Source organism: Poecilia reticulata, chromosome 13 (genome assembly GCF_904066995.2).
Source record: "Poecilia reticulata chromosome 13, P_reticulata-male-v2, whole genome shotgun sequence".
NCBI lineage: Eukaryota > Metazoa > Chordata > Actinopteri > Cyprinodontiformes > Poeciliidae > Poecilia > Poecilia reticulata.
In genome coordinates this window covers 14,225,466-14,251,326 of record NC_088842.1, presented here as the reverse complement: position 1 = coordinate 14,251,326, position 25,861 = coordinate 14,225,466, and the positions used below count along the sequence as shown (strand labels likewise).

Sequence of the window (25,861 nt, the reverse complement as noted above, 5' to 3'; positions counted from 1 at the left end):
TTTTTTTTTTGTAATTTTGTATTTATGTAGACCAAGAAGAGTGGAAAGCCCGGGCCTTTTCTGCTGTCTGGCTCCAGAGACAAAACTATAAAGATGTGGGACGTAAGCACTGGAATGTGCCTTATGACACTGGTAAGGGTCGCCTTATTATAGCAATAAACGATCCATATTCATGAACAGGATGAATTTAGGTGGAGCTACATCAGCCTTTGTCTGTCTCTCAGGTTGGACATGATAACTGGGTGCGTGGCATCCTCTTCCACCCTGGAGGAAAGTTTATAGTGAGCTGTGCGGATGACAAGACCTTAAGGATCTGGGACTACAAGAACAAGCGCTGCATGAAAACCCTGAGTGCCCACGAACACTTTGTTACCTCTCTGGGTAAGCTGCACTTTGACCTCTTAAAGACGTGGCCTTTAATGTGTCACCTTTGTGCAGTTGTTCCAGTTTCACTAATAGCAAGTTTCCTCCTCCCCTACCCTCCAAATCTTAGTTGACCCAAAAGATATCAAAAATATTTGGCTTTGCATTTACTAGAATTATTGCTTATCGCAGGTTTTCCTAGCACTGCATACTGAGGCGCTTTACAAGATTCTCACGTTATGAAAATCTTGACTAAAAATACGACAGTTTTACGTTATAGGATATGAGCTCTAAAATCTTTATATAAAAATCTTTGACATAATGTAATTGATTTATTTTAAACAAAAATGCAACAAATATTCCTGTTACGACAAAAAAAAAGTCATTCAAATTAATCTAAGTTGATCCTTTTTTCCATTTTGCTTTTTTCAGACTAATACGAGTAAAACAGGCTGAAATTAGCTGTTTAATTAGCCTGACTATGCTCTTTGTAGAGCCTGTAGCTTTAAACAGATTGTGCTTGTTTACTTTTGTAAAGCTCTGTCTAGAAAATATTTCATTTTTTGTCTCTTGTAAGAGAATTAAAAATGTACTTATTGAAGCTAGCTGACCAGCAGTGCTCAGCAGCAAGTGGGGGAGGAGCTGCACCTTGCTACTCTATGCCAATAAGTGAGATACAGGATTTTTTTTTTCTCAAATAGCCTTTGTAATCATCGGCCTATTGAGGTCCAATTAGCGTTTTGATCCATGTTGTTCATTATATCTTGAAGAGGAATATTCTCGTATGTCCTGCTGCATTAGTTTCTGTTTATGTGCCCTTTATGTTGAAAGTCCTTCTTGTTTGTTTTCCAGATTTCCACAAGGCTGCGCCCTTCGTGGTCACTGGCAGCGTAGATCAAACAGTAAAAGTATGGGAGTGTCGCTGATTCGGACCTGGGAGGACTGGACCGCCAACCTCATTACCCTTGATGCTCCTCTGAACCCCACCACCCCCTCACTCCTCTTTGATTCCCCGCCTCTTACCCCACCTCACCTCGTCCCCCCCTGCACATCTTCGCCTCCTCCCGGCTGCACTCACCACCGCGGTTATCCACCCTTAGCGCTCTCTGGTCCGATAACTTCTTGTCCTTTTGTGTAAATTATTCCTGGATGTAGATCGAGCTATTAAATGTTACACAAAAAAAAAGTATTCTTGCATGGTAATCCAAAATTGTATACTGTAAATTTGCATACATAACGTTGTCTAGAAGTACTATAGATTTAACACGACGGGGCTGAGCGTCTGTTCCTGCAGCCTTCCCGACCAATTGAAGGCAGATGGTGTAAAAAAAAAGAAAACAAAAAAAAACGTAGGGCACTAAAAACTGATAATTTAAGAAATGACAGTGTCTTTATGTGTAAGATTTATTTTGTCTATTTTTTTATTTAGGTTATTTTTTTTTTTTTCGTTTCCTCTCCTTCACTGTTGTAGTCTGTCGGTGCCTAGCTGGGTTTGAGAAATGAGGCAGGAGGAGCAAATTATGATGCAAAGAGATGTCTGCTGGGGCGTTATTGACCTAATCTGTAGCTTTATAACATCACTTCTCGAGTGTGCGTACCATTTCTCTACATGTGGAGCTAGGTAACATTTTAACACCTTGTGTGTGTATATATATATATACATATAAATATATACAAATGTTTCATACTGTCATCCTTGGACCTGGGGGACTTGAACAGCTTTGTACTCTTCTCTTAGGGTGACCACATAAACCGCTGCTGGGCTTTAGATAAATTATCTCTTTTCAATATAAGTGGCTTTTTTTTTCTGGCTTTTTTTTTAAGTCACAGTGCAAAGCTTTGTGCAGCACCTGAGCAGAGTCCAAGAATCGCACCTTGAAGATCTGGGTGGGCTCGCTTTTTGTAGCTTGTTTTGAGCTGATTTTTATTATCTTTCTCCTTTTTTTTTTTTTTTTTTTAATCTCTCGGCTAAAGCAGAGTTGGAAAGCATGCAAAGGTGCTGTCCTGTGGTGCCACTAGAGGAAGTAAACGTTTAAATATTCAGGAAGAGAAACGAAGGCATGATGATTAAAGCGAAGCCCAGCTCCCCGGTTTGATATGAGATGTGCAAAGATCTTTAATTTTTGATTAAGAATGATTTTGAAAAAAGGAATAGGAAATATAAATTTGTACATATGAGATTGGCTCGCGACGTGAAAGCCCCTTAGACCGCAGCCCATTCACACCAACGAGCTGAGTGGCTCTCCTTAAACATTCAGGCTGAAAAGGAAAGCCACTCCACTCTTTCAAACCTTTTCTCTCTCTAACTTTGTCCTTTGAGGTGTTTTCATTAATCCTGCTCATCCCCCGTTTTTCACTGAAGATGCTGTTAAAAAGTTTAATGATGTTGAGACGAGTATAAGCCTCTACCAGTTTCTGACGAGCCTGTCCATTCCAGCGCCGTTCCTCTGCTAATTAAGGAGCCGCACCGCTTGACTTGTTGCTACTTTTTTGGCGAGTTTCCCCTCCTCGTCGGTGTGCTGGACGTGGTGATCCGCTGCTTTCGCTGAAGTGGCCGCCGTGAGCCTTCGTGACCGGTCGATGTAGCGCAGCTGCATGCGAGACCTGCATCCGGACGCAGAGCTGTCCGGAAATCCAAGTCCTTCGTATTTAACCGATTTGATTGATTGAAGTAACTAGTTGGGAGCTTGATGAATTGTGCTGATTTGCCTCTTTTTTTTGTTTTAAACCCGGAAACTAAAGAAGTAGGCACAGATCCATAATGCTCCTTCCTAAAATGATTGGTCTCTGACTGGCTTGTTGCGTTCAGACAGCTCTGTCGTTTGGTTTGTAGAAAGGTTGATTTGTCGTGTGTGATTCTGTTTTTTTTTTTTTTTCTGTATATGCAGCCGGATTGTGGCAGACCAAGTATGCCCCCAAAGGAGAGAGGATCTCTTTCAGGGAATTTTACTCTCGATACTGCCTCTGATTTGTTGTTTTTTTTTCACCCCTCTAAGCCGTTTTCTCTGTCCAAAATGTGGTGAATAGGGAAGCAGTTGGGTTTTGTAGTTCAATTCGGCACGATGTGTTAAATGTGCAAGCTGAAGCCAAAAATTAAGACGTTTGTCCGTACAATCTGGTTTATCTCTGGAAAAGGAAAAAATAAAGAAAGAACCTCGTTTTTGTTCCGGCCTTTTGGATATGGGAGTTCTCCTCCAGATCACGCTATGACATGCCAGACCTTCACAATAAAAGCTGGAAAATGCTTTTCCCTTCCTTGGTTTTATTCAAGGAAGTTGGTTATCCAGAGGTCGGGCTGATGTGTGCTCTCTTTTATTTTTTTAATAAGTCAGTTAAGAAAACAATCCCCTCTAAAACAGCTGCTGCTGCTGCTGACGGTGTTTTATGCAAGTGTTTGAGGAAAATCCAGTTTTGCCATTCGCAGGTCCTAAGCAATCCCTGTGCTGCCGTGGCTCGACGCGAAGCGACCGACGGGCGACCTTTTGAAAGCCTGCAGGTCGTCCGCCAGCCGCAGGTCTCTGTGTCCTCTGAGCTGCCTGTCGAACCACATCGGAGGGCTGCAGACTGCACAATAAGCTCCTCACAGGAGAGCTCATGATGTTTTTGCCACTATGGTCTCACTCTTCACACAGCAAACTGTTAACAATACCTGGATGTCATTATTGTTTGCGATATAATAAAAGGAAAAAAAAAATCTGCATTTGTGTGTCCTGCTTTTTATTTTTTACGTTGTAACGTCTTGACTTTTGAGAAGATGTTCAAGATGGAGATGAGGTTGTTGGAGTGGATTAAAGAACTGTTGATGTAGAGCCTCCACTTCTGCACTATGATCAGTTATTAACCAAATATCTGAAATTGATATCCATCCAGGCTGAAATAATGGCTTTGTGCTTCTCCATTGAAGCCACTAAATGTGAAATTTTTGTTTTGCTTTTTTTTTTTTTTTTTGCCTTTATTGAACAATACGCCCATTACGGTTTTTAAAAATACTATTTTCATTGTATTTCTGTATTAGAAGATCAATACAGATTTAATAGCAAGAAAAGTTTTAATATTAAAGTTATGTTTAAATGTAGTTAATGGAACTATTGTGAAGCACAATGGTAAAGCATCATGGTATGGGACTTCCTGCAGTCTTTCATGCTGGAAAGACTGCATATTTTTCATGCAAACATACAAATTTTCAGAATCAGCTGCATTGTCCTATGCAAATCACAATCAGTGCTGAATTTTATCCAAGAAGAGGCTGAAAATGCCGCTCAAAGTTCCTCATTTCTTTCTGCAGGGAGAAGGACACTCAAGTGCTTACTACTGCGGGAAGCAGTAAATGCTAACATATTTAAAATATAGAAGCAACATTTCATTTAAGATTATAAGTCATAGACTGTGTGACATGCATTTTTTTAAATTAAAGAATTAAAAAAAAATTATTTTTTTTCTTCCCTACAGGTAAAGGAGTGCCTTGAACGTTTTTGGGATAGGTCTTCACCAGTTCGTCACATTTAGACAATTTAAAATTTTGCTGGTTTGGTTCAATTGAATCAGATTAGCTCTTTTGTGAACAATAATCTTTTCAAGTAATGTTGCACATTGTAAAGTGGCTTAATTCTGGACTTTCTAGGTTATTCGTAGAAAATTGCAATATTAGGTTGGACCACTGACCTTTATTTTGGAGTATGGATGACACATTCCTGTCAGAGTCAAAGTAAAACATTTCAACATCTGACAAAGGTTTTTCATACTGACGGATTACCTTAATAGACACTAATCGTCTTTCATATAAAATACCAGCATCGCTCAATGAATAACGTTTGTACAGTGAAAATGGAAAAGATTAAATACTTTGGGAAGATGCGAGAAAGAAATACGTCTGGGACGTGTCGGTGACGTCAACGCGCAGCCGCGTGACGTTGGAAGACGTTCAGGAAAGAGAGACACGTTTGAACAACGTGAGCATTTTGATCTTTTGTTGCATTTAATATTTCAGCGCCGGAGTTGAAATACTGCGAACAACGAGATTAAGCCGCTGTTCATCCAAATAGGTACAGAAACCGGATGTTTGGTTGGTCATAGAGTTAGCTTTCAAAGTTAGCTTCTGTGTGAGTTTGTGTTTACTGCAGTGAGTTTTTGGACTGAAAGATCTAAAAATATAATATCAATACTGACTTTTCCAGTCAGTAGAAGAACATTAGTTTTCCTCTGAATGGCAAAGCTTTCTGTTGTTTGTAGTTTTAAAATAAACACCAAATATTTATGGGGGTAATATCTGCTTGTGTTTGTTTGTGTGTTATTGTTAGACACTAGGATTATCACCATGGCTCTCAATAAATCTATGCATCCTCGGAACCGATACAAGGACAAGCCTCCGGACTTCGCCTACCTGGCCTCCAAGTACCCGGACTTCCAGCAGCATGTTCACACCAGCCTCACAGGAAGACCTGTGTAAGTTTGTTTGTTTTCCCTCTACGTTTTGTTTTAAATAGTCACTACCCAGTCAAAAAATATATAGCTTAAAGTGTCACTGACCTCTTGTAATGGATATGCAAACCAAATGCTGAAAAAACCCAAGCCAGGATTCAAACCCAGGACCTTTCAACTCTACTGTGCACCCCAACCATGAATCCCCCATCCCCATTTGTCAGTGAGACTTTATTTATTTGAATGTGGTGCAAACTTGCAATTATGTAGGACACACAATTTAATTTAGGATTATTAAATTTCATGAATTAGTTTTATGTTTCTGACAAACTCTCTGTATGGCCTCTGCAGCAAAATGCAAAAAAAAAAAGGAAAAACAATGATTCTGTTGCTATGGAAGAGAAACTCCAGTATTGCTGCATTTCTCATCTTTCTGTCTTTTTTGATGCATACGTTGGTATGAGTCGCGAAGGGGACTGGGCTCACTGTCATGCTTTTGTTTTCATCGCTCAGAGATAAAAATAAAACAAGACAGATAATATATTTTGGCTACCTTTAGAGATATTTAGACTAAGACAAGTAGAGGAGTTTCAAATTAACTGTGAAGATAATAGATGCTGTGTTATTCTGGTAAAGAAGTACCAGTATATAAGTTGACAGACGTTTAATGATGCCTTCATTGGAACTGGGAAGTAAAAAAAACAAAACAACAACATTCATAGTTCCTTCTTGTCAGCTGAGCTCTCCTGATGAGTTAGCTTGATATTAGCCTGATGTTTATATCCAGCAGTACAAACCAAAGTTCAGTTCAGTCGTCCAGAGATCAGAATTAGGTACATTTTCTTTAATAGGCTTGGATCAGAAACCAGCTGCTTAGACGCTGAACCAAGTCAGATTTTATTCATCTGTGAACATGAAGGCATCAACATTAAACCTAAGATTTCAGCCTATAAATTCATCAGCCAACAGAATTTACAGTGTTTTTAAAAAATAATTTATGCATTTTTTTCCTGATGGATTCAGCCTACTGCCTCTATTCGCATCTGTCTCTTATCTGTCACTGTCTTTTATAAAACTTGAATCAGATAAAATCAGAGGCTGCAGATCAGATTTTTTAGAAACCAGAAGGCAGCATTAGTTTCAAACCATTAGGGTTCATTCACAACAGACTTGTTTAATCTACTTTAATCAGACTCTGGTTCATTTTCCAAGAAAGTCTGGTTTGTTTGGGGGAGGTGTGAATGCACAATCAAACTCTGCTGCGGACCAAAAAAAACAAATTCTGGTCCGCCTAAAAATTTTGGTCTTCTGTTGAAGTGGACTCTGGCGCAGTTTGAATGCATATGTGAATGCCAATCGGACCAGAGGCTGCTCCAAAGGCAGGAAGTGGACTACAGCGCAGGGCATTCTGGGTAAATGCAACTGTAACAAAGGCAATTAGCCTAATGCTAGTGGAACAAATGACTCGTGTTCTTTTGCCAGAGATTTAAGAGAAATCCTATAACCGCTAAAATCTGACGCCACTCCATTTTGGCTTCATTTCGTAAAGAAGGAAATTGCTCTCGTGTCTTTTTCTGAAGTTTTTGTGTCATTTCCTTCAGTGGATTATAGTACAGTGCCTCTACAGGTGAGGGGGTGAGCAGGTGTTTTAAAAGATTTTGTATGAAAGCGAACCACACCAGCAGAAAATGTAACAATCGTACTGATTCAGACAATCTGGTGTAAAAACGCCCTCAGTGAGGACCAGAACCTTATGCCATAAGCAAAGCATTACACCCAGGTGGCAGAAAAGTTAGAATTATTTGACTTTGTTTACAATAATGACTTATTGAAGCCTTGGAAATCGTACTCTCTGTTGGTAAGGAAATCATTTTTCCTCACAATGCAGATGAATATGGACGTATGGGTTTGGGAAACCTCTGGGTGTGTGTGTGTGGAAACATGTTAGTGTGGGCTGTGAAGTGGCCAGGCAGCCATCTTGCAGTGGACGCAGTGTGTGTGTGTGGGCACGCTGTAAACCAATCTCTCCCTGTGCTGGTCTGACAAGTGCTAATTAACATGTGATGGCGTTCCCGTCTCTGCGTTTTCCTTACAGACACAAGAAGAACAAAGAGCTGGCAGGTTTTTATCCGTCAGTATGAAAACTGAATTTAGACAATTAAAGAACTTGCTTTGAGTTTAGAGCTTTTAGAGCAGACACACAAAGGATTAGTCTGAGACTTGTGCTTCACTTCTGATGGATGGATTAAGTCCTGCAGATATTGTTTTTTATATTGCAACAGAAGAGAGTTTGGGTTTGATCTGAGGCACATTTTTCTTTGCTTCATGGTCAAAAAAATCCTGCTTTCTTTTATTTGGTCACAACATTTTGCACCTGAAATGTCGCTCGGTTCTCTCTAAACAGATCAAAAAACCTGAAAACATCCCAGGGCTCTTTCAGCTTTTCCAGCTGACACCTGTGTTCAGGTTAGCCGTCTGCAGTAATGTCCTTCCTCTTCCTCCTCTCCCTCTTCAGTCCGGCGGTCCGTCAGTAGACGGGGGGATTAGCGTGCTTTTGTATCTTCCAACCAACTCTTCTGCTGGGTTTTTAAAGTATTTAAGCAAAAGAAATTGGGGGATGAGAGTAATCTCAGGGAGACACTCGCTCCATCCTCAGAGGAGAAGCATCTCCCCTCATTCAGAGGCCGCCGGTGGAGAACGCTGATAGCACCCCAGACCAGAGGCAGCTGCAGAAATGTGCTGGATTTGATTTGAATGGCAGTGGGGGGGAAAAGATAACAACCCCTCCCCTCACCAAAAATCACCCTGAATGTTGGTTTGTTTTCATTGTGGTGGGGTGTGGAGAGAGGCGGACAGAAGGCATAGGATTAGGAAGGAGCAGCGGTTATTAAAGATGCATTAGCCTGGTTGACACTTAATTTAAAAATGTTACATTTTCACTCTACTTCTGTTCAGAGATGTATTAATAATCAGGTTCATAGAAGAGAAAATGGAGATATAATGAGGAACCTTGATGGGCTTAAATTGATCAGCGTTGCCCGGCAGTGATTCACAGCCGAGCTGCTAATATGCAGGGGCTTTTAAGCCGTCTGATGTGAGCGAGGTGAGGGAAACTCTGCAGGTTGACGGGTTTTTAATTCACTTATTTCATTTAAATCCACTATGAGGATGTCGGTGTCTCTTTTTTTTTTTTTTTAAGCTGTTGTGGCTGTGCAAGCTTCTTGTCACGTATCTGTGGTTATTTTAATACAAGAAGTCGTTGGAATATTGGAAATCATTGTCATAAATTTTTTTAAATTCTTTTAGAAAAGCAGACAGCGCGAGCCAGTGACGTGTGTGGGCGTGTTTTTGTGACAATAAAGCGCGGAGAGAGCATTCTGGAGAGATCTGCTGCTTTTTGTTCATCAGCCAAAATCTCCCCCACCCACATTTGAAGTGGCAGTGATTCATTTATGGTATTATTATTATTGTATTCATTTCTAGGAGGGTTCTGAATTTGCAGTAGATAACGGCCAAAGAGCTTTTGATTTATAAAAAATAATATAAAATGATAAAGGTGAGCTGCTTTTCTTTGTGTGGTTCTTCACAGTGCTCATCACTGATGGGTAAAGAAAAGGGCTGGAAGCATAATTATTTGCATCTCATTTAAAATAATTTTTTCAATGTCACCTAACTTCATTAGGTCATTGTTAAAAATGAGCTTTAATTACATTGCTATTAAATACAGCAGCTTAACTTTGAATCTGTCATTAATTATAGTAAATCTGATTAACCAGTTCTTGTTGATATTTGTGTTTTTTTTAAATCTAAGGATTTAGTTCACAGAGTTACAAAGCTTCATTTATAAATGTATCTTTTTAGTTAAGATAAAATAACTGGGTTGAAAGCTGAATTTAAAAGCAGATTTAAAAAAAAGATGATAACCACACATTTTACAAGGTATCAGTCAGGAGAAGAGTACAAAAAAAATCAAATTTTATATGAATCAGCTTCCTGTTCTCCTGTCTTGCTTGGTTTTCTGCTGCTGTAGCCCAGCTGCTTCAAGGTTTGACATGTTGCACTTGTTACCTTGGTTATAACAAATAACCATTTGAAATCCTCCCTCTCCCACCCTCTGGATTATGTTTTCTTCTCTACATCTATAGACGCCTAAATGCTTGGAGCTGCCATGTTATTGGCTGATTTGCTGTTTGCATCAGCACTCAGTTGAAGAGCTGTACCTAACAAAGTGGCCAGTGACAGTGGATTTATCACACGAGGAGTCAGGCTGGTGATGATCGTCGCCCCACAAATCTTCGTCTTCAGTCGTGGTCTTTTGTTTAAAAAAAAAACAAACAAAAAACTGTCTAGATGTGCAGTTTTAAGCTGCTGTTTAATATTTGTAGCTTACTAAATATAAAATGACCTTTTGAAACTGTTTGTCTTTACATGCAGGCGATTGTGAAAGGTTTTTAAAACAGCTGAGAGGAGAAAAGATGCTGCCTAATCAGCACAACGTTTTTCCCTGAGCTCCCACTGGGTTCAGATGAAGGTTGTCTCTGTGAGCCGGGTTTTTACATCTGACCATTATTTGTGCTTTAAAGCTGATCATAAAACGACTTCTCCCACCTCTGAGAACACAAACTCTTACTTCTTCACAGACTTGGCCGACAGTGACGCTCCTTCTCTGTTTCAGCACTCTCTTCCTCCACTCTCGTTCAGAATCCCAGTCTGGCACCAACTTTTTCGTCTCGTGGTTTGTCCCTCTTCGAGTCCCGTCGAGCGTGTTGTAGGCGCGCAACGACGAGTCCTGACGCCGCTGCGTGACGCTGGCGGGCGCGCTCACGCTCTCCTCCTGCTGCCATCAGCCATTGCTCCAGCGTGGCCGGATTTGCGTGCGCCGCTCATCGGCTTCAGTAGGTGTGGTTGCCATGGAAACAGCCGGCCCTGCATCACAAGGCTCACACACACGGAAAGGTCTAAAAATAGAGCAGCGGCCTGAGCAGCCTCCCCTTGTCTGAACATCGATCTCTATCTAATGATGCCTCTGAGGAGAAATCAGGGCTGAAAATGTGAGAGGTGTAGAGGAGGTGATGAGAGAGGCTGGCTCTCGTTTTGGCTCTGAGCGTTGCGCTGATGTACCGCGGCTCGCTCATTAGCCTGGTTCCTCACCGTAACCCGACCCACTTTCTTCCTCGGCTCATCTCTTTTACAGTCTTGCTGTGGATCCTTGGAGGTCAGCAGCTGGTGAGCTGCCCAGTTAGCTTAATGAATGTTTATCAGATGAGGGAAGATGGAGCTCAGACTTGAAGTGAGAAAAGTTTATTACCTGTTTAGCTCTTCATTTGGAAAAATTGAAGGAGATGAGTTCTCCTGCTTAAAAGCTGCCGTATGCTTTTATAAAAAATTTTATATGTATATATAATTTGTTAAAGCTGTCACGTAATCTGAAAAAAAAATCTAGCTCCTCTGCCTTCTCCTTGAGCTGCTATTGCCGTCTGCAGAAAAACAACAGTCCTGGTAAGAAGCAACCAATCAGAGCCAGGAGGAGCGCTGTTAATCAGGCTTGTGTACTTGCTGTTCACACCTTCTCCTTTGCTTTGTCCTGCAGTACAGCAACAGAGAAATCTGTGGTCTGACCAATCAAATAACTTAACCAGCATTTCAAGTGGTATAATTTAGTTTTCTTTTTGAACAGCTTTTAACATATTTTATTTTAACACCCCAGTGATGATGAAAGTTTGAGTCTGCTTCCTGCAGTATTAACTTCCACCCTGAAGAGTGTGTTTGTTAGCATGAACTGGTTGTGCTTAGATGTAAAAATGACGTATTTTGTCATTTAACAACCACAAAATTTAATGCATTTTATTGAAACGTTATTTGAAAGGAAAATGATCAATTGTTTTCCTTTTTTTTTTAGAAATAATCTTATGTTTATTACCTTTTGACTGCACATTATGACTTTCGCTTTACTAATTTGTTATGCATAGTCATGAATCTATTTTTGATAAAACTGTAACACCGTCAGAGTTAAATGATCAAAATTCTGCTGAATCTTATAAAGGTTCTGTCCATTTTATAAAGTTGTTGTTTTTTTCCTGCCTGGACGAAAATTAAAATTATTTGAATTTTTTTTCTCATCATGCAGTCAAGAAAAACAAGAGATGAACTTCCTATGGTTTCTACTTTAGATTTCAAATATTTCATCTGTTTCTGACTGATTTTCCTAATCGGGGGCGGGGGAAGCATCTAAACCAAAATCCAAGATAAATTGTGTCACATCTGCGTCTCTTTCAGCCGCAAATGTTTTGTCATCCTGCTGGTTTGCTTTGACACCAACCACGTGCGCAGTGCGACGCTCCCAATCACCAGGATGTAATTAATTGCATCTGCCAAGGTGTAAAAGGACCCGGCGAAGCTTTAATTACAGCTACCTCGCCCACACCTTCTGGTGCGACAGCTGAAACGGTTAAACACGTGGAGGAGGGAAGACGAGTCGGGCAGGGAGGGCTGGGAATAAGAAAGTGCGGAGCTTTGTGTTGCGTTGGGTGTGTAAAAATCTTTGTTATCAGCGGGGGGATTTAATTTGATGGGCTGCTTATCCCCACGCCGTCCCTCGTGTGTGTGTGTGTGTGTGTGTGTTTGTGTGAAATGTGAAGTGATGAGGCTCGGTGCAGAGAGCTGCAGCGGGTTAATGAAGTAGCGTTTTAAGAGCAGTTTGGTGAATTACTGTCTGGTGACCTCAGAGGTTAATCCAGCAGGGCACAAACATAAAGATAAGTGAAATCGGGCCAAATTTAAAGTTTATTTTTTTGGCTTTGGTCACAAGCTAATCAAAATAGCAATAAAGTGGATTTGAATACTGCGAAGTGTGGAAACTATGCAGCAAGTGCTAGACTCATTGTGTAAAAAGTTGCTAAATATTTAATCATATTGCTATCCTGTGTGGTCACAATACAACAAACTTATAGAAATAAAGTAATTATTATTTTAACCAGTCTCTTTTCTTAAGGCTCATTTCTGATTTTTGACTCGACAAAGCCAGTTACTTTTAGGAGCTGATTTCCAGTAGTGGGAAGTAACGAAGTACATGTACTTTGTTACTGTACTTAAGTACAATTTTCGTGTATCTGTACTTTACTTAAGTAGATTTAATAATGGGTACTTTATACTTTTACTCCACTACATTTTACAGTAAGTATCTGTACTTTTTACTTCACTACATTTCTACTAAAGTGTCGCGTTACTCGTTACATCCAAGTCGCATTGAGCTTTTTTTTTTCCCGTTAAAATGTGAAGTTCAGTGTCTTAAGGTAGCGCCGTAAAATCCTAGCAATAACGTGACTTACGTGTCTGTTGTCACCCATCGCCTCCAACTTTACTCGCACGTGAAGCTCCCGACATGTGCAGTGGTTTCCTATGAGCGGGAGAAGATGTCTGTCTAATCGTCAGTTATATAATAGCGCTGCATAAACCATAAGATATAGTGACATGTAAAATCAGCAGCGCTGATGTAGAGTTGAGATGTATAATAATGTATACATCTGAAAATGACGTTGTTTAAATTCTCATTCCTTATGATAAAAACATACTTTTTATATTTAGTTCACATTCTGATCCTGTAAATTACTGTAGTGTCTGTTGTAAATCCATGAATCCATGCAGGAACACCAGGTTGCAGAGAGTCAGAGGGAGGCAGAGACAGAAACACATATCTGTAGATATTTTTAATTAAATGTTTGCAGCTAAAAATGACAGGAGAATAAAAACATTTAGGCTTTATGCCTCAGTGTTTTTATGGCTCATGTTTGCTAAGTTACTGAATGCAGGGCTGGAAAGTGAGACTGAGTTAACAGTGAGGAGCTAAGGTGTCAGACGTGAAAAGCATCATTTTTATTTATTTTGTAGATCAAACTGTTGCACTGATGTAGAGAGTTGTTCAAGAAGAACAAAACTTGTTTTTTAGATTTTATTTTTGTTGGTCAAACTGCTGTATTGAGTTTAGAACTGCAGAGTCCTATTTTATTATTTGTTTTTTACTTTGGTTTTAGAAAGAAGTAGAACCAGTTCAACTGCAAGTCAATTTATCCATCCATCCATCCATTTTCTTCCGCTTATCCGGGGTCGGGTCGCGGGGGCAGCAGCTTCAGAAGGGAGGCCCAGACTTCCCTCTCCCCAGCCACTTCTTCCAGCTCCTCCGGGGGAATCCCAAGGCGTTCCCAGGCCAGCCGAGAGACGTAATCCCTCCAGCGTGTCCTGGGTCTTCCCCGAGGCCTCCTCCCGGTGGGACGTGCCCGGAACACCTCACCAGGGAGGCGTCCAGGAGGCATCCTTACCAGATGCCCGAGCCACCTCAACTGGCTCCTCTCGATGTGGAGGAGCAGCGGCTCTACTCTGAGTCCCTCCCGGATGACCGAGCTTCTCACCCTATCTCTAAGGGAGAGCCCAGCCACCCTGCGGAGGAAACCCATTTCGGCCGCTTGTACCCGTGATCTCGTTCTTTCGGTCATGACCCAAAGCTCATGACCATAGATGAGGGTGGGAACGTAGATCGACCGGTAAATCGAGAGCTTCGCTTTTTGGCTCAGCTCTCTCTTCACCACGACGGACCGGTACAGCGCCCGCTTCACAGTAGACGCTGCCCCAATCCGCCTGTCGATCAGTGCATTTTGACCAATAATCAAATGTCTTTTGACCAATAAGATATATCAGAATCTGGTAGCCTGTCTGTGCTACCAGAGTATGTAGCTTGCTAGTTGTGAGGCAAATGCTAAAGTGAGTGTTCATCCTGGAATCCTGATTATTGGATTGTAAATAGTAACGTGTTAGAATACTTGTTACTGAAACAAGGGTCAGATTAGAGTAACGCATTACTGATATGATGATGGCATAATTGTTTGACATTTCTGCTCAAAATATTTACTGATCTGTCAGGTTTCCGATATGCGTCCTCCCAATGACAGACTCGTTCCTACGCCCTTGCCTAGAACACTCTAAAAGGCAATACCTATTCTTACTTAAATTAGGTTTGTATGCTTTACTCAAGTCTCATTAAATTGTTTATTCAACTCAAGTAATGTGAGCAATGTACATGTTTGGCCTGAGAAAAGTACAAGACTACATTATTCTGAGTAAACTGGATTTGACTATTTTTGTCACTGGAGTGAACGCTTCAGCTCAGCGGTGCGCAGTAAAGTGCGGGAAGCTTCCACTGGAAGAAACAGAGCTTCTTTAAAGGTGAGTTATTCGTCTTCAGTATATTTTCATGTGTCATGTATGCCTTTACTACTCGCATATATGGTTACAGGTAAATTTTTCTTTGAAAAGATGACGCATAAAAGTCTTTGCAGGCTAATATGCTAATGTTAGCATTGGCTCATGGGTCCAACATTAGTTAAAACTGCCACGCTTTTTACTTGAGAGCCTTTAATGTTTTTGTCCATTGTTGTGGAAAAAAACTTACCAAGGACTGTTCAGGTAAAATCACTCAATCAGGTTTATTTATGAATTATGCACAATACAGAGAGCTTGCAGGACAATCAATCATGAAGCAATTCTGGATGGAAAGCTCTGCCAGGCAGAGACAACACATGAGTCTTTTAAACACATTAAAGTTAATTTTAAATTGACTTCTCTTATGTCTAGAAGAATGAATTTCTAAACTCTTAAACATCCTCAGGAGTCAAACAACTAAGAATGATCATAATTAAGCTACCCAATTTCATGTGTTTTCTAGAAAACCCAACAAAACAAAAAATATTACATTAGTGCAGTGAAGGTATAGATAAGTGTCCGTTCAAAACCCAACAAGAAAGCGCAGATTTTCCATCTGGAAAGTAGGTAAAGCGTAGAAACAGGAACACTGATCGCTTGCTCAGGAGGGTTTGTTACCTCCTGTCATAAAAGTATAAATCTTCACTCTCTGCTTCGGTCACTTGACAGTGGACCAGCAATAGTTCTGTGAGTGGAGAGCCTTTCAGAAACATCTAAACTAGCTGTTGCTCTGGACATTGTCCTCCTTGGTGTCAAAAGTTGAAGTACTTGATACTTGGTAGAGTGAAGTTTTGCTGCTCACTCTGTTGCTCTGTTGTTTCAGATTTAAAGTCGTGATCTAGATGGACAGTACAGACAGGTCGTCCTTCACAGTGCTTGATGTGGATTCATGTTGTTCCTTCCTTCTCGCCCCTCTCCCCCACTCGGTCTCGGCGTTGCTGCAGCCAAATCCTCCCCCGTCTCTCTCCTCGAGCTTCCTGTCAGTCCAACTGGTTCTGGTGTTGGATCTTTGGGTTGTCCAGATCGTTCCTCAGGAAATGTCCATGTTGTCCACAGATGAAACAAGCGTCAACAGTTCAGAGTCGTCTTCTCTCACAGCTCTGAAGCATGTTTAGCTTTTCTTCCTCTACGCTGATACTGGACAGCAGACCAGTGGAGGTTGTTAAAGCTCAGTCTCACAGTTTTCAGTCCAAATGCTCAACAGGAGACTGACAGTTGTCCCCTGGAGGTGATGGAGGTCTTTTCTGTCTTCTTGATCCTCCAGATCTTCTCGATCATTTTCATCGGCTGGTTTTGTAGGAGGGACATCATCTGGTCCATGGGAGGACAGATGGGAAGAGTTGAGGTCAGAGGTCAGATGCACCGCGCGAGGCTCAGACAAAGAGAAAGAGAAAAAGCAAATAGAAATCAATTAGGGTTTGTTTTGTCATTTTTCTTGTTGTTTTCTATGCATATATATTTATGAATCTTATTTTAACCTTTTACGTGATCATATAGTTTTAGTCATTTATTATCCATCCAGTATTATGGCTCCTGTTTGTGGAACAGTTTGTTATTTCCAATAAAGGTCTTTAGGATTCCAAAAAGGTTTGGTTCCCTCAATTTAGAAAACTCAAGGAATCACCTGCCTTATTTACCTTCCCTATGACTCGTGTTTAGTCAGAATGCTAGATTTGGGGTGGAGCACTCCATGCATGGTCAGTAGTTTCCGAGTGTCTTAACATCGGTGGTCTTCATCTCCTCCTTTGGCCAGCTGATTATTCCTGCAGGGTCTCTGATTACTCTGGTGTAGGGCTGAAACGATTCCTCGAGTGATTCGAGTACCTCGATTATTAAAATTCCTCGAGGAAAATTGACCTGCCTCGAAGCTTCGTTAATTTATGTTTTATCATTTAGCGCACCGTGTTTCAGCCGGAACATTATTTGCGTTGCGCGAAGCTCTGACTTCCGCCTCTGAGTTGTTGACGGAAGCTACGTGTTAGCGGCATAACGTCCAATCTTCAAGTTCGGCCCGCGGGGATTTTACTGATTGGTGATAATTCCGGGTTTTCATCGTTTTTGTGGGACCAATAAACATCCTTAAAATGATGTCGGGAGTTCGGCAGCCTTTCTGCTCCGGAGCTGCTGGTTGAACGGCGGGAAGAAGCTGAGGCGGATTTATACAGGTGAGCGGAACACGGCGGGCGGCTGAGGGTTGATGCTTACAGGGTAATAAGCAGCTTTACGGACGAACCGCACAATAAACTTTTATCATCCCGGTCTGAACAAACGGGAGGCGGAACATGGCTGGTAGATGAGTTTCTGAACGGAGGAGCCGTAAATATCCCGTATTGCTCCCCCGGTCTACAAAAAAGTAACTGGTAGGGAAGCAAAAATGTGGAAAAAATAGACTGATTTTGATATCCGATAGTAACACTGGTGTTATGGAAGATTTACCAATATTTTATTTCATAATTGTTTTTATCCGATTACTCGATTAATCGTAAGAAAAATCTATAGATTACTCGATTACTAAAATAATCGTTTAGAACAGCCCTACTCTGGTGAGTAGCTGTTTATCGCACGGATCTCGTTCTTGCCATTAAGCTGGCTTCTCAGGACTTGCCTTATTTGTTGGAGGTACGAGGGGGTGCCCAAAAGTTTCCAGAATGACGCTGCTGCACGCGCAGTTTTTGTAGTACACGATTCTGCCGCTAGGTATTTGTTCAACCACGCCTTCTCAATCAGTGTGCCAAGCGGCGTTGATGTGGAAGGTTTCATCTACCAGCAGTGAATTTTCTTGTAAGAGCTGTTTGTCCAGCAGTCGTTTTTCTTCAAGAAGTTCTATGAGCAGCACACGGCTGAAGCTTGCTTCCTGCTCCGGAAAAAAGCGGTTGATCATCAATTGACAATTCACCATTTTAAAGCGGGTGAACATGAGTAAACTTGAGCTTGACACATAGCGTCATCCTTGTAAGCGGTCTTTAACATTGAACGGTTTCCGATGCTTTTTCCTGAGCAGGAAGCAAAGCTTCAGCCACGCAAACTTCTCCATGAAGAAAAACGACGGCTGGACAAAACAGCTCTTACAACAAAATTCACTGCTGGTAGATGAAACCTTCCACATCAACGCCGCTTGGCACACTGATTGAGAAGGCGTGGTTGAACAAATAGCAGTGTTTCTCAACATTTTCAAGCCAGCGCCCCTCTAGCCCTTATCCAGGTCCCTCACCGCCCCCACCAAAGAATTGCAGGCTACTTGCACTGACTATATTTTATCATTAATATTACTATCACTATTGTAGATGTTTGATTTTATGCTTGTTCTGTATTATCATCAAAAATAATTTCCCAGAGAACAAAAAAAGTCATGGGAATAGAAATTATTTTCACAGGCGTCTACGAAAAATGCAATGAACATCACGTTAAAATTGTAGGCCTAACAGCAGCCAATCAGAGTGGGAAAAAAAATCTTATTTTGTGCCATTTTCTAGTTGTTAAATCTTGCACAAAATGACCAGATAAAAGATGTACAGCAATACCAGTTTAAACTTTGAACTATTTGCAAAACGACTGAGCTCTGCAACATTAAAACATGGATAGAACTGTAACTACATCATGTCAGTTTCTGGTGGTGCAGCTCTGTGCTGCCTTCAGGAGAATGGGACATCAGAGTATCATCCATAAAACTTCACCCACATGGCATTTATTGTGCAAACTAGAGCTTTCAGTGGAGAAACAAAAGTTCCAGGTCCTTTTAATGCCATACACATATGAGACAGAAACAAATCCTTAATCAAATCCTAATGAGTCAAATTGAAAGTGTCATGGAGTCTCAACCTCATGACACTGACATGAAAATTAATATTGAAGAAATAAATATATCAAAGCTAATTAAAAACATAAATAAGTGATCAGTTCTTTACTGTTATGGTCTGTAAGATATATTTATTCTCAGTACTAGATGGGGTCTCAACAAACCCATGGCACTTAAACAATATTATTTTACCTTTTATCTGGAAATAGTGTGTTTATTCTTGCCATACAGTACTCTGTATTAATTATTGCTTGAAAGGTCTTGCCATACCAGTTTATTCCTCTGTATTTACTTTAGTTTCTTAGTTATTCTTGCATTTTGTTCTTCATTCATTTCCATTTAGTTTCCTTTGATTAGTATTGTCCTCTCTTGGTTTATTGCTATGTTCACTTTAGTTTCTTTCCTGTTGCTAGATTTATTTATCATTTATGACGCTCACCGTCAGTAATTTCACTCATCGCCTGCTGCGCCGTCTAATCGTCATGTGTTCACATCATGTGTTGATTTTTTCAATGTTCAGTGTCGGATTCTCTGTTTTTATGCCATAATTCACATCTAGTTCGTCGCTCCGTTTATGTCCCGCTTCTCCTGTTTCAGAGTTTTGCGAAATGTGCGCGTCTTTTTTTAAGCCCCCAAGGTGCTCGGCGTCGGGAAGCGTATCGATGGGGAAAAGCGATGCAGCACATATAGGCATACTGCATTCTGATTATTGAAATTTAAAAGTGCTGTGTTGTTCTATCACACCAGTTTCATACCGGACCACTTACAGCACCGGTGTTAAGGCTATAAAATGAAGCCCTCTATTGTGGTATCACCCATGGAGGGATTTCTTGATTTCTTTATTTAAATGGGTTCATTTTTCAGAGGGATACACAGCGAGAGTACGTGATTTAGCTACCAGTAGAAGAAGAACGGAGCTGCGCCAAGAAGCTAACAGAAGCTACAAACACTGAATAGAAGAAGAGCTGCCATCAATACAGCTGCAGCCAAGCATGGTTAATGTTACACAATACAGTTTACCAAGTTGCTCAAAGTCTAAACTGGTATGTTGTGCATTTAAGGTGTAAAGTTTACCTTCGACTAAACGCCCCCAAAGGCATCCCAGCGCCCCCTTTGAAAAAATGTCCGCCAGCGCCCCCTGCTGTCCTCTGAACGCCCCCTGGGGGCGGCACCGCCCACGTTGAGAACCGCTAACCTAGAGGCAGAATCGTGTACTACGAAAACTGCGCGTGCAGCAGCGTCATTCTGGAAACTTTTGGGTACCCCCCTCATATTGGCTGTGGCTCCTTTCCTTGTGACCTCATTCAGGTGCCATTTGCTTGTGGTATTCCCAGGTACTTGTAACTGTCCTCAATGTCTGCTATTGTCCTTCTGGGAGTGAGACCCCTTCTGTGTGGAGACGTTCCCTCCATCCGCCACAGTTCTCTAGTCCGAATGACATCCCAATGTCAGTGCTGTAGTCCTGGTGGTGCGGATCAGTGAGTCGATGTCTCGCTCGCTCTTGGCGTACAGCTGATGCCATCCATGTAGAGGAGGAGACTTTTGGTGGCTGCATTCTTGAGTCGGTATCCGTGGCCAGTCTGGTGAAGTTTGGAGCCATCCCGTTTTCCAAACAGCGATGGTGCTCAGAGGGGCTTCCTCCCTCATTGCTCCTTCCCACCTGCCTCACCCGGAGAGCCAGGAGCCGCTGCTGCTGGACCTCTGTCCGTGGACGCCTGCTCCTTCGTCCAAAGAGGCGCAGGCGATTCTTCTTTGTGCCTGTGTCCTAGAGCTACAGGCGCGCCACCTGTAGCTCTGTATGTTCTTTTTTTGCCACCATTCGGATCACAGAAACGTGGGTGGGCATCTGCCTGCGCCTGCTACCAGCAGGTTTCCGGAGTCCATATGGTGGCTAGGGTGAGCCACACGGTGCTCACCCTATGCAGCACTAGCTGCGTGTCGAGGACCTCCCTTACTGGCAAGTATGGGAATTGCAAGGAGCCGGCCTTTGCCCACAGGTCCACAGCAGCGCTACACTCCCACAGAAGGTGCCTAACGACTCCGGGTCGGGGCAGATATCGCGGGAGTGCATGACGGCTCTGACTGGAGGATCCCATGAGCCACCATCCTGGAGTCTGTTTGGAAGGATGGGATGGATGGCTCGCGTTGATGATTGGCTGAGGGATTCAGACCTATGCAGAACAGCAGTGGGGGCAGAGAGTCTCCTGGAAGAATTATGATTCTTTCCAGAGTTTTGATTCTGCCCCATTTGATTAACACTTGTGCAAGTGGTTTGCAGTTGCAGGTTTTTTATTTATTATTTTTATATATATACTGCAACTGCACAATTGGTTTCAGTTGCAGTTTTTATCCATCCATCAATTTCTTACACCCTTGTCCCTTAGTGGGTGGGAAGGGTGCTGGTGCCTATCTCCAGCTAAAGTCTGGCGAGAGGCGGATACACCCTGGACAGGTCGCCATCTGTCGCAGGCAGTTTTTTATTTATTCCATCCATCCATCCATCCATTTTCTTTACACCCTGTCCTTTTGTGGGTGGGAGGTGCTGGTGCCTATCTCCAGCTAACGTTCCTGGCGAGAGGCGGAGTACACCCTGGACAGGTCGCCAGTCGTCTCAGGCAGTTTTTATTTATATTTATTTATTTTTTAATAATACTGCAAACCACTTGCACAATTGGTTTGCAGATGCAGTTTGTTATTTTATTTTTTTATTATATATAATGCAAACTGCAAACCACTTGCACAAGGTCCACGCTGTTCTACATCTGAACCCCCTCACCAAATCACCAACAAGACGGCTACGGATACCGACTCAAGAATGGGCCACCATTAATGTTACCCTAACCCCCTCTACATGGATACATAAGCTGTACGCCAAAGCGAGCGAGACATCGACTCACTAATACACACCACCAGATCTACAGCACGACATGGGATGTATTCGACTAGAGAAGTGGTCGATGGAGGAAGGTCGCCACACAGAAGGGTCCACTCCCAGAAGGAACAATAGCAGACATTGAGACAGTTACAAGTACCTGGGAATACCACAAGCAAATGGCAACCTCGATGAGGTCACAAGGAAAGAGTCACAGCCAAATACCTCCAACGAATAAGGCAAGTCCTGAAAGCCAGCTCAATGGCAAGAACAAGATCAGTGCAATAAACAGCTACGCCTACCATTAATCAGAGATCCTGCAGGAATAGCTATTGGCCAAATGAGGAATAAACACCACGGATGTTAAGACTCTGAAACTACTAACCATGCATGGAGGGCTCCACCCCAAATCCAGCATTCTGGAACAAGGAAGTAAATAAGGCAGGTATTCCTTGAGTTTTCTTAATTGAGGGAACCAAACCTTTTTGGAATCCTTTACTGTGGCGATTTAAAATAAAACCTATTGGGTATTACAGTAAAAAGAGGAGTGGGCCCAAAACTGAACCTTGGGGAACCCAAGCAGAGCAACAAGGTCCCAGAATACTGAAATATAAAACTGTACAATTCATGTTTAAGGTCAGAATCAGCAACTTCCACCCAATATACAGAAATGTTTGTGACAGAGAGGGAAGTTATAATTAAGAGGTGATGGACATTTAAAAAAACAATGTATTAGAACAACCATGCAGAGTTTTGTTTATCGTGCGTGAGTAGATGTATAGAATGGATTGAATGATGACTTCAAAAAAGTAGAAATATAAACCAGCTAAAAAACTGATTAAAAGGAGCTTATTACAAAATGTCTATAAGAGACTGTTTTAAAGTCGTAAATACTATTGATGATATAAATACTTTTAAATAATTAGACATCTTAAATGTCATGTAAAATGGAAACAAGTCTCGTTTGATGTTTGATAGTTAATTGATATAAATGAAAGTAAAAGGGCAGACATTAAAATATACATTTCTGCTCCTTTCAAACAGAAAATATAAAATGTCATGTAACTTGGCATAATTGTTACCTCTATTCTCTAGCTGTTCATCTATTATTTGATTTTCTTTCTTGATTGTCTTTCGTCTGTATAAATAAAAATAAATACATAAATAAATAATTAGCTGCCAAAGAGAGATGAACACCACGGATTTAAGACTCAGAACCTACTAACCATGCATGGAGGTCCCACCCCAAATCCACACCCGAACTAGCCACAAGAAAGAGCAGAGGACTATGAGTAGAGCCACGTCCAGAGAAACATCCAAGATCCATAAATACACCAAGACAAACTCAACAGCAATGTCCAAAAATGCTCAGACAATGGGAACAGAGGAGAGGTGCTGGAGTACCATCATGGAGGACAACCCCTACATGGATAACCACCGACAAATAACTGAAGTGCTGATATCAGAAATCCACCAATGCTGAAAAAGCTGACCAAGACAGCACAGAGCTCTCATCCTGGCGCACAGAACAGCCCTAAACACCAAGCAATAGAGCTCAGATCTACCACACCAACAAGACCCAAGGTAGGTGTGCAAGGACCCCTGAGACAGTCCAGCACATAACACAGGTGCAAGATCTGCAGGAAAGCTACATGGAAGACATAACCAAGTGCAGGCATAGTGTACAGAACACTGCAGAATAGACTGGAAGATCAAAGTGGGAACACCCCCAAAGGTGGAAAAACGAGCTAAGATCCTGGGACTCCAATCCAGACAGACAAATGTAATGACAACCAACCGGACATGTGGTGGGATAAACAACAAGAAACCGTTGTGATGTAGCATACCAATGACTACAACATCAGAAAAAGACAAGAAACTGCAGAAATACCAGGCCTCAAGAGAACTGGAAAAGCCTGGAAGGTAAGACCACAGTACCATACCATCCCACACCAACTTTATTATGAATCACTTATACATCAATAAATGATTAAAAACAGAAAAAACTGACCACATAGAAGGTTAAGAACACGATAGAACTGAGCTGCAGCGCATCTAGCTTAGCACAGGACAGCGTACTCAAATAAAACAGCATAGTCTGAAAATAATGAGTCACCAATCACTAAATTACAAACTGGTAACCATAAATAAAACCAGATCAAGACGTGACCATGCCATGGATAGCACCAGTCAACTCACAAAATAAAAGAATCGAACATTAAAAATACTGACCATAGTAATAGACACAGACAAAATAAAATCACCAACAATGAAACCGTCATACCTTGCATAATCAGCCAGAAATCAAAAAGTCATTTAAAAGTTTGTGTACTCGTGGCCGATAGACCGCGCACACAGCACAGTGAGAGCTGCCGATTCAAATAGCTGATCTCAAAGCTACAAACGAGGCCAAGCAACTGTTTACAAGTAAAACTGCTTAAACAGTCACTATACCTCCACCGGACCCCGACATCCTTGGAGCATTAAAATACCGCAGTACCGCGTACAATTCATTAAAAATGCTGGATCACCAAACCACTTGTCCATGATTCTTAATAAAACATCCAATCAATAAGAGGAAAAGAAATCCCTAATGACGAAAGTTTATTTGTCAGCGACCTCGCATTTACCAAACTGATCCTGGCAGAAATCGGCGGGTCTACACCATCAGGTGGCATCCCGTGCTCCCGGCAAAGAGCCGCAGGTTGCTAGGATTCACCCTGCGTCTACAGGGCCGAGGAGCGCAGGGACCTGTGGTAGTGCCTGGGTCATCGGGGCCCTCGGGGCAGTCACCCCAAACTGGAACAGTGGCTAAAACAGATCCCAGGAACAGCATCAGCCATCTCAGTCCAGAAATGTCAGGTTCTAGGCACAGCCAAGATACTGTGCAGAACCCTCAAGCTCCCAGACTTCTGGTAGAGGACCCGACTCAGAGGATGAAAGAGTCCACCTGCGGAAGGGTGAGAAGGGAATTTATATAATATGAATAAATATATATACACATTGTCTGAGTATCTCTAAGTAGGTTTGATTTAACTAGCGTTTCACCTAGCAGTAAACTACATTATTTTTTCTTATGTGCACAACTATCAACGTTTCCCAAATACAATGTGACCCCAACACTGAAACTGTGAGTTTCTGTAACAGTATATGTCGAGTAACTAGGGAAATAACATAAACATACAATATTTAGGGCTCATCTAACAAGCACCAATGATGTGCAGAAGTGCTCACATCCCATAACTATTTCTAGCATTTGCAATGCTGCAGCCACAAATTCCAAGATATTTTACAACAAAGATGATTACTTCAGATCAACACAAAGTGCTGCATAACTGTAAAGTGTAAGGAAAATAATTTGCAAACTTTCTACCTTTCTGATAACATTTTAAAACTTAGAAATCTGACTCGTTATCAAATTTTGGGCCTTGTCAGAGAACTTAGGAACAGGAAATTTAACAAGGCAAGTGATATCAGATCTGAACCTGTCCGAACAATATCAGATGATACATTGGATGCTCACAGAAAGGAACATTTTAAGTCTGCTTGTAAAGCAGGTGTTTCTGTTTTTTTAATAGAATTCCCTTTAACTCAAGAATTAAAGCCAGTTCTAGGAGTTTAAGATAAATGGTGTTTTTTTCTCATTTCTGCCTTTGCAATGATTCTGCCTTAAACATCTCTTTTTGTAAATATTTCTGTCTTTGTTCTGTAGCCTATACTTGGTATCACAAAACATTATGCAATATCAAGATCGAATAATGGAATTAGCCTAAATGCAGCCAGTGGCATGTGGGCTATAAACTAGCATGTTGTCTTACATTGACTTCCTCCATTCAGTGTGCTAAACATGGTTAATAAATAAACAAATAGCTAAAAAGCTTATTTTAGGAAAAAGCCTACTTTTAATGTGGGCAATAGTTACATTAGAAATGTTTGTGCTCTGCTTTTTGTTCACTTCGTGCACTTGGTTACCAGTAAACACACTCATCTCTTAGCAACAGATAAGCAACAAAAAAAATTGTTATTGTTCAAAAAACATAGGATTTCTTCTGCTGTCTCTCAGACGTTTACTTTATGGAACTTTGTGGAACTTGGTTACCAGAAAACGCGATCATCTCTAGCAACAGATTAACAGCGTAGCAACAAAAAATTCTTATTGA

At 41.4% G+C, this 25,861-nt stretch overlaps 2 protein-coding genes across 2 annotated transcripts in view; both read left to right on the top strand.

Moving 5' to 3' along the window:
• pafah1b1a (platelet-activating factor acetylhydrolase 1b, regulatory subunit 1a) overlaps nt 1-4,063 on the top strand; it is a 33,680-nt gene extending 29,617 nt beyond the window's left edge. Inside the window, exons 9-11 of the mRNA XM_008425615.3 lie at nt 31-132; nt 225-381; nt 1,216-4,063. Of these exons, the coding sequence (XP_008423837.1) occupies nt 31-132; nt 225-381; nt 1,216-1,289 (333 nt within the window). The 3' untranslated portion in view covers nt 1,290-4,063. The remainder of the gene's footprint in view (nt 1-30; nt 133-224; nt 382-1,215) is intronic.
• A 1,183-nt stretch (nt 4,064-5,246) lies between these two features.
• The window catches only part of mettl16 (methyltransferase 16, N6-methyladenosine), a 154,225-nt gene continuing 133,610 nt past the window's right edge, over nt 5,247-25,861 (top strand). The window contains exons 1-2 of the mRNA XM_008425617.3: nt 5,247-5,405; nt 5,661-5,805. Of these exons, the coding sequence (XP_008423839.2) occupies nt 5,678-5,805 (128 nt within the window). The 5' untranslated portion in view covers nt 5,247-5,405; nt 5,661-5,677. The remainder of the gene's footprint in view (nt 5,406-5,660; nt 5,806-25,861) is intronic.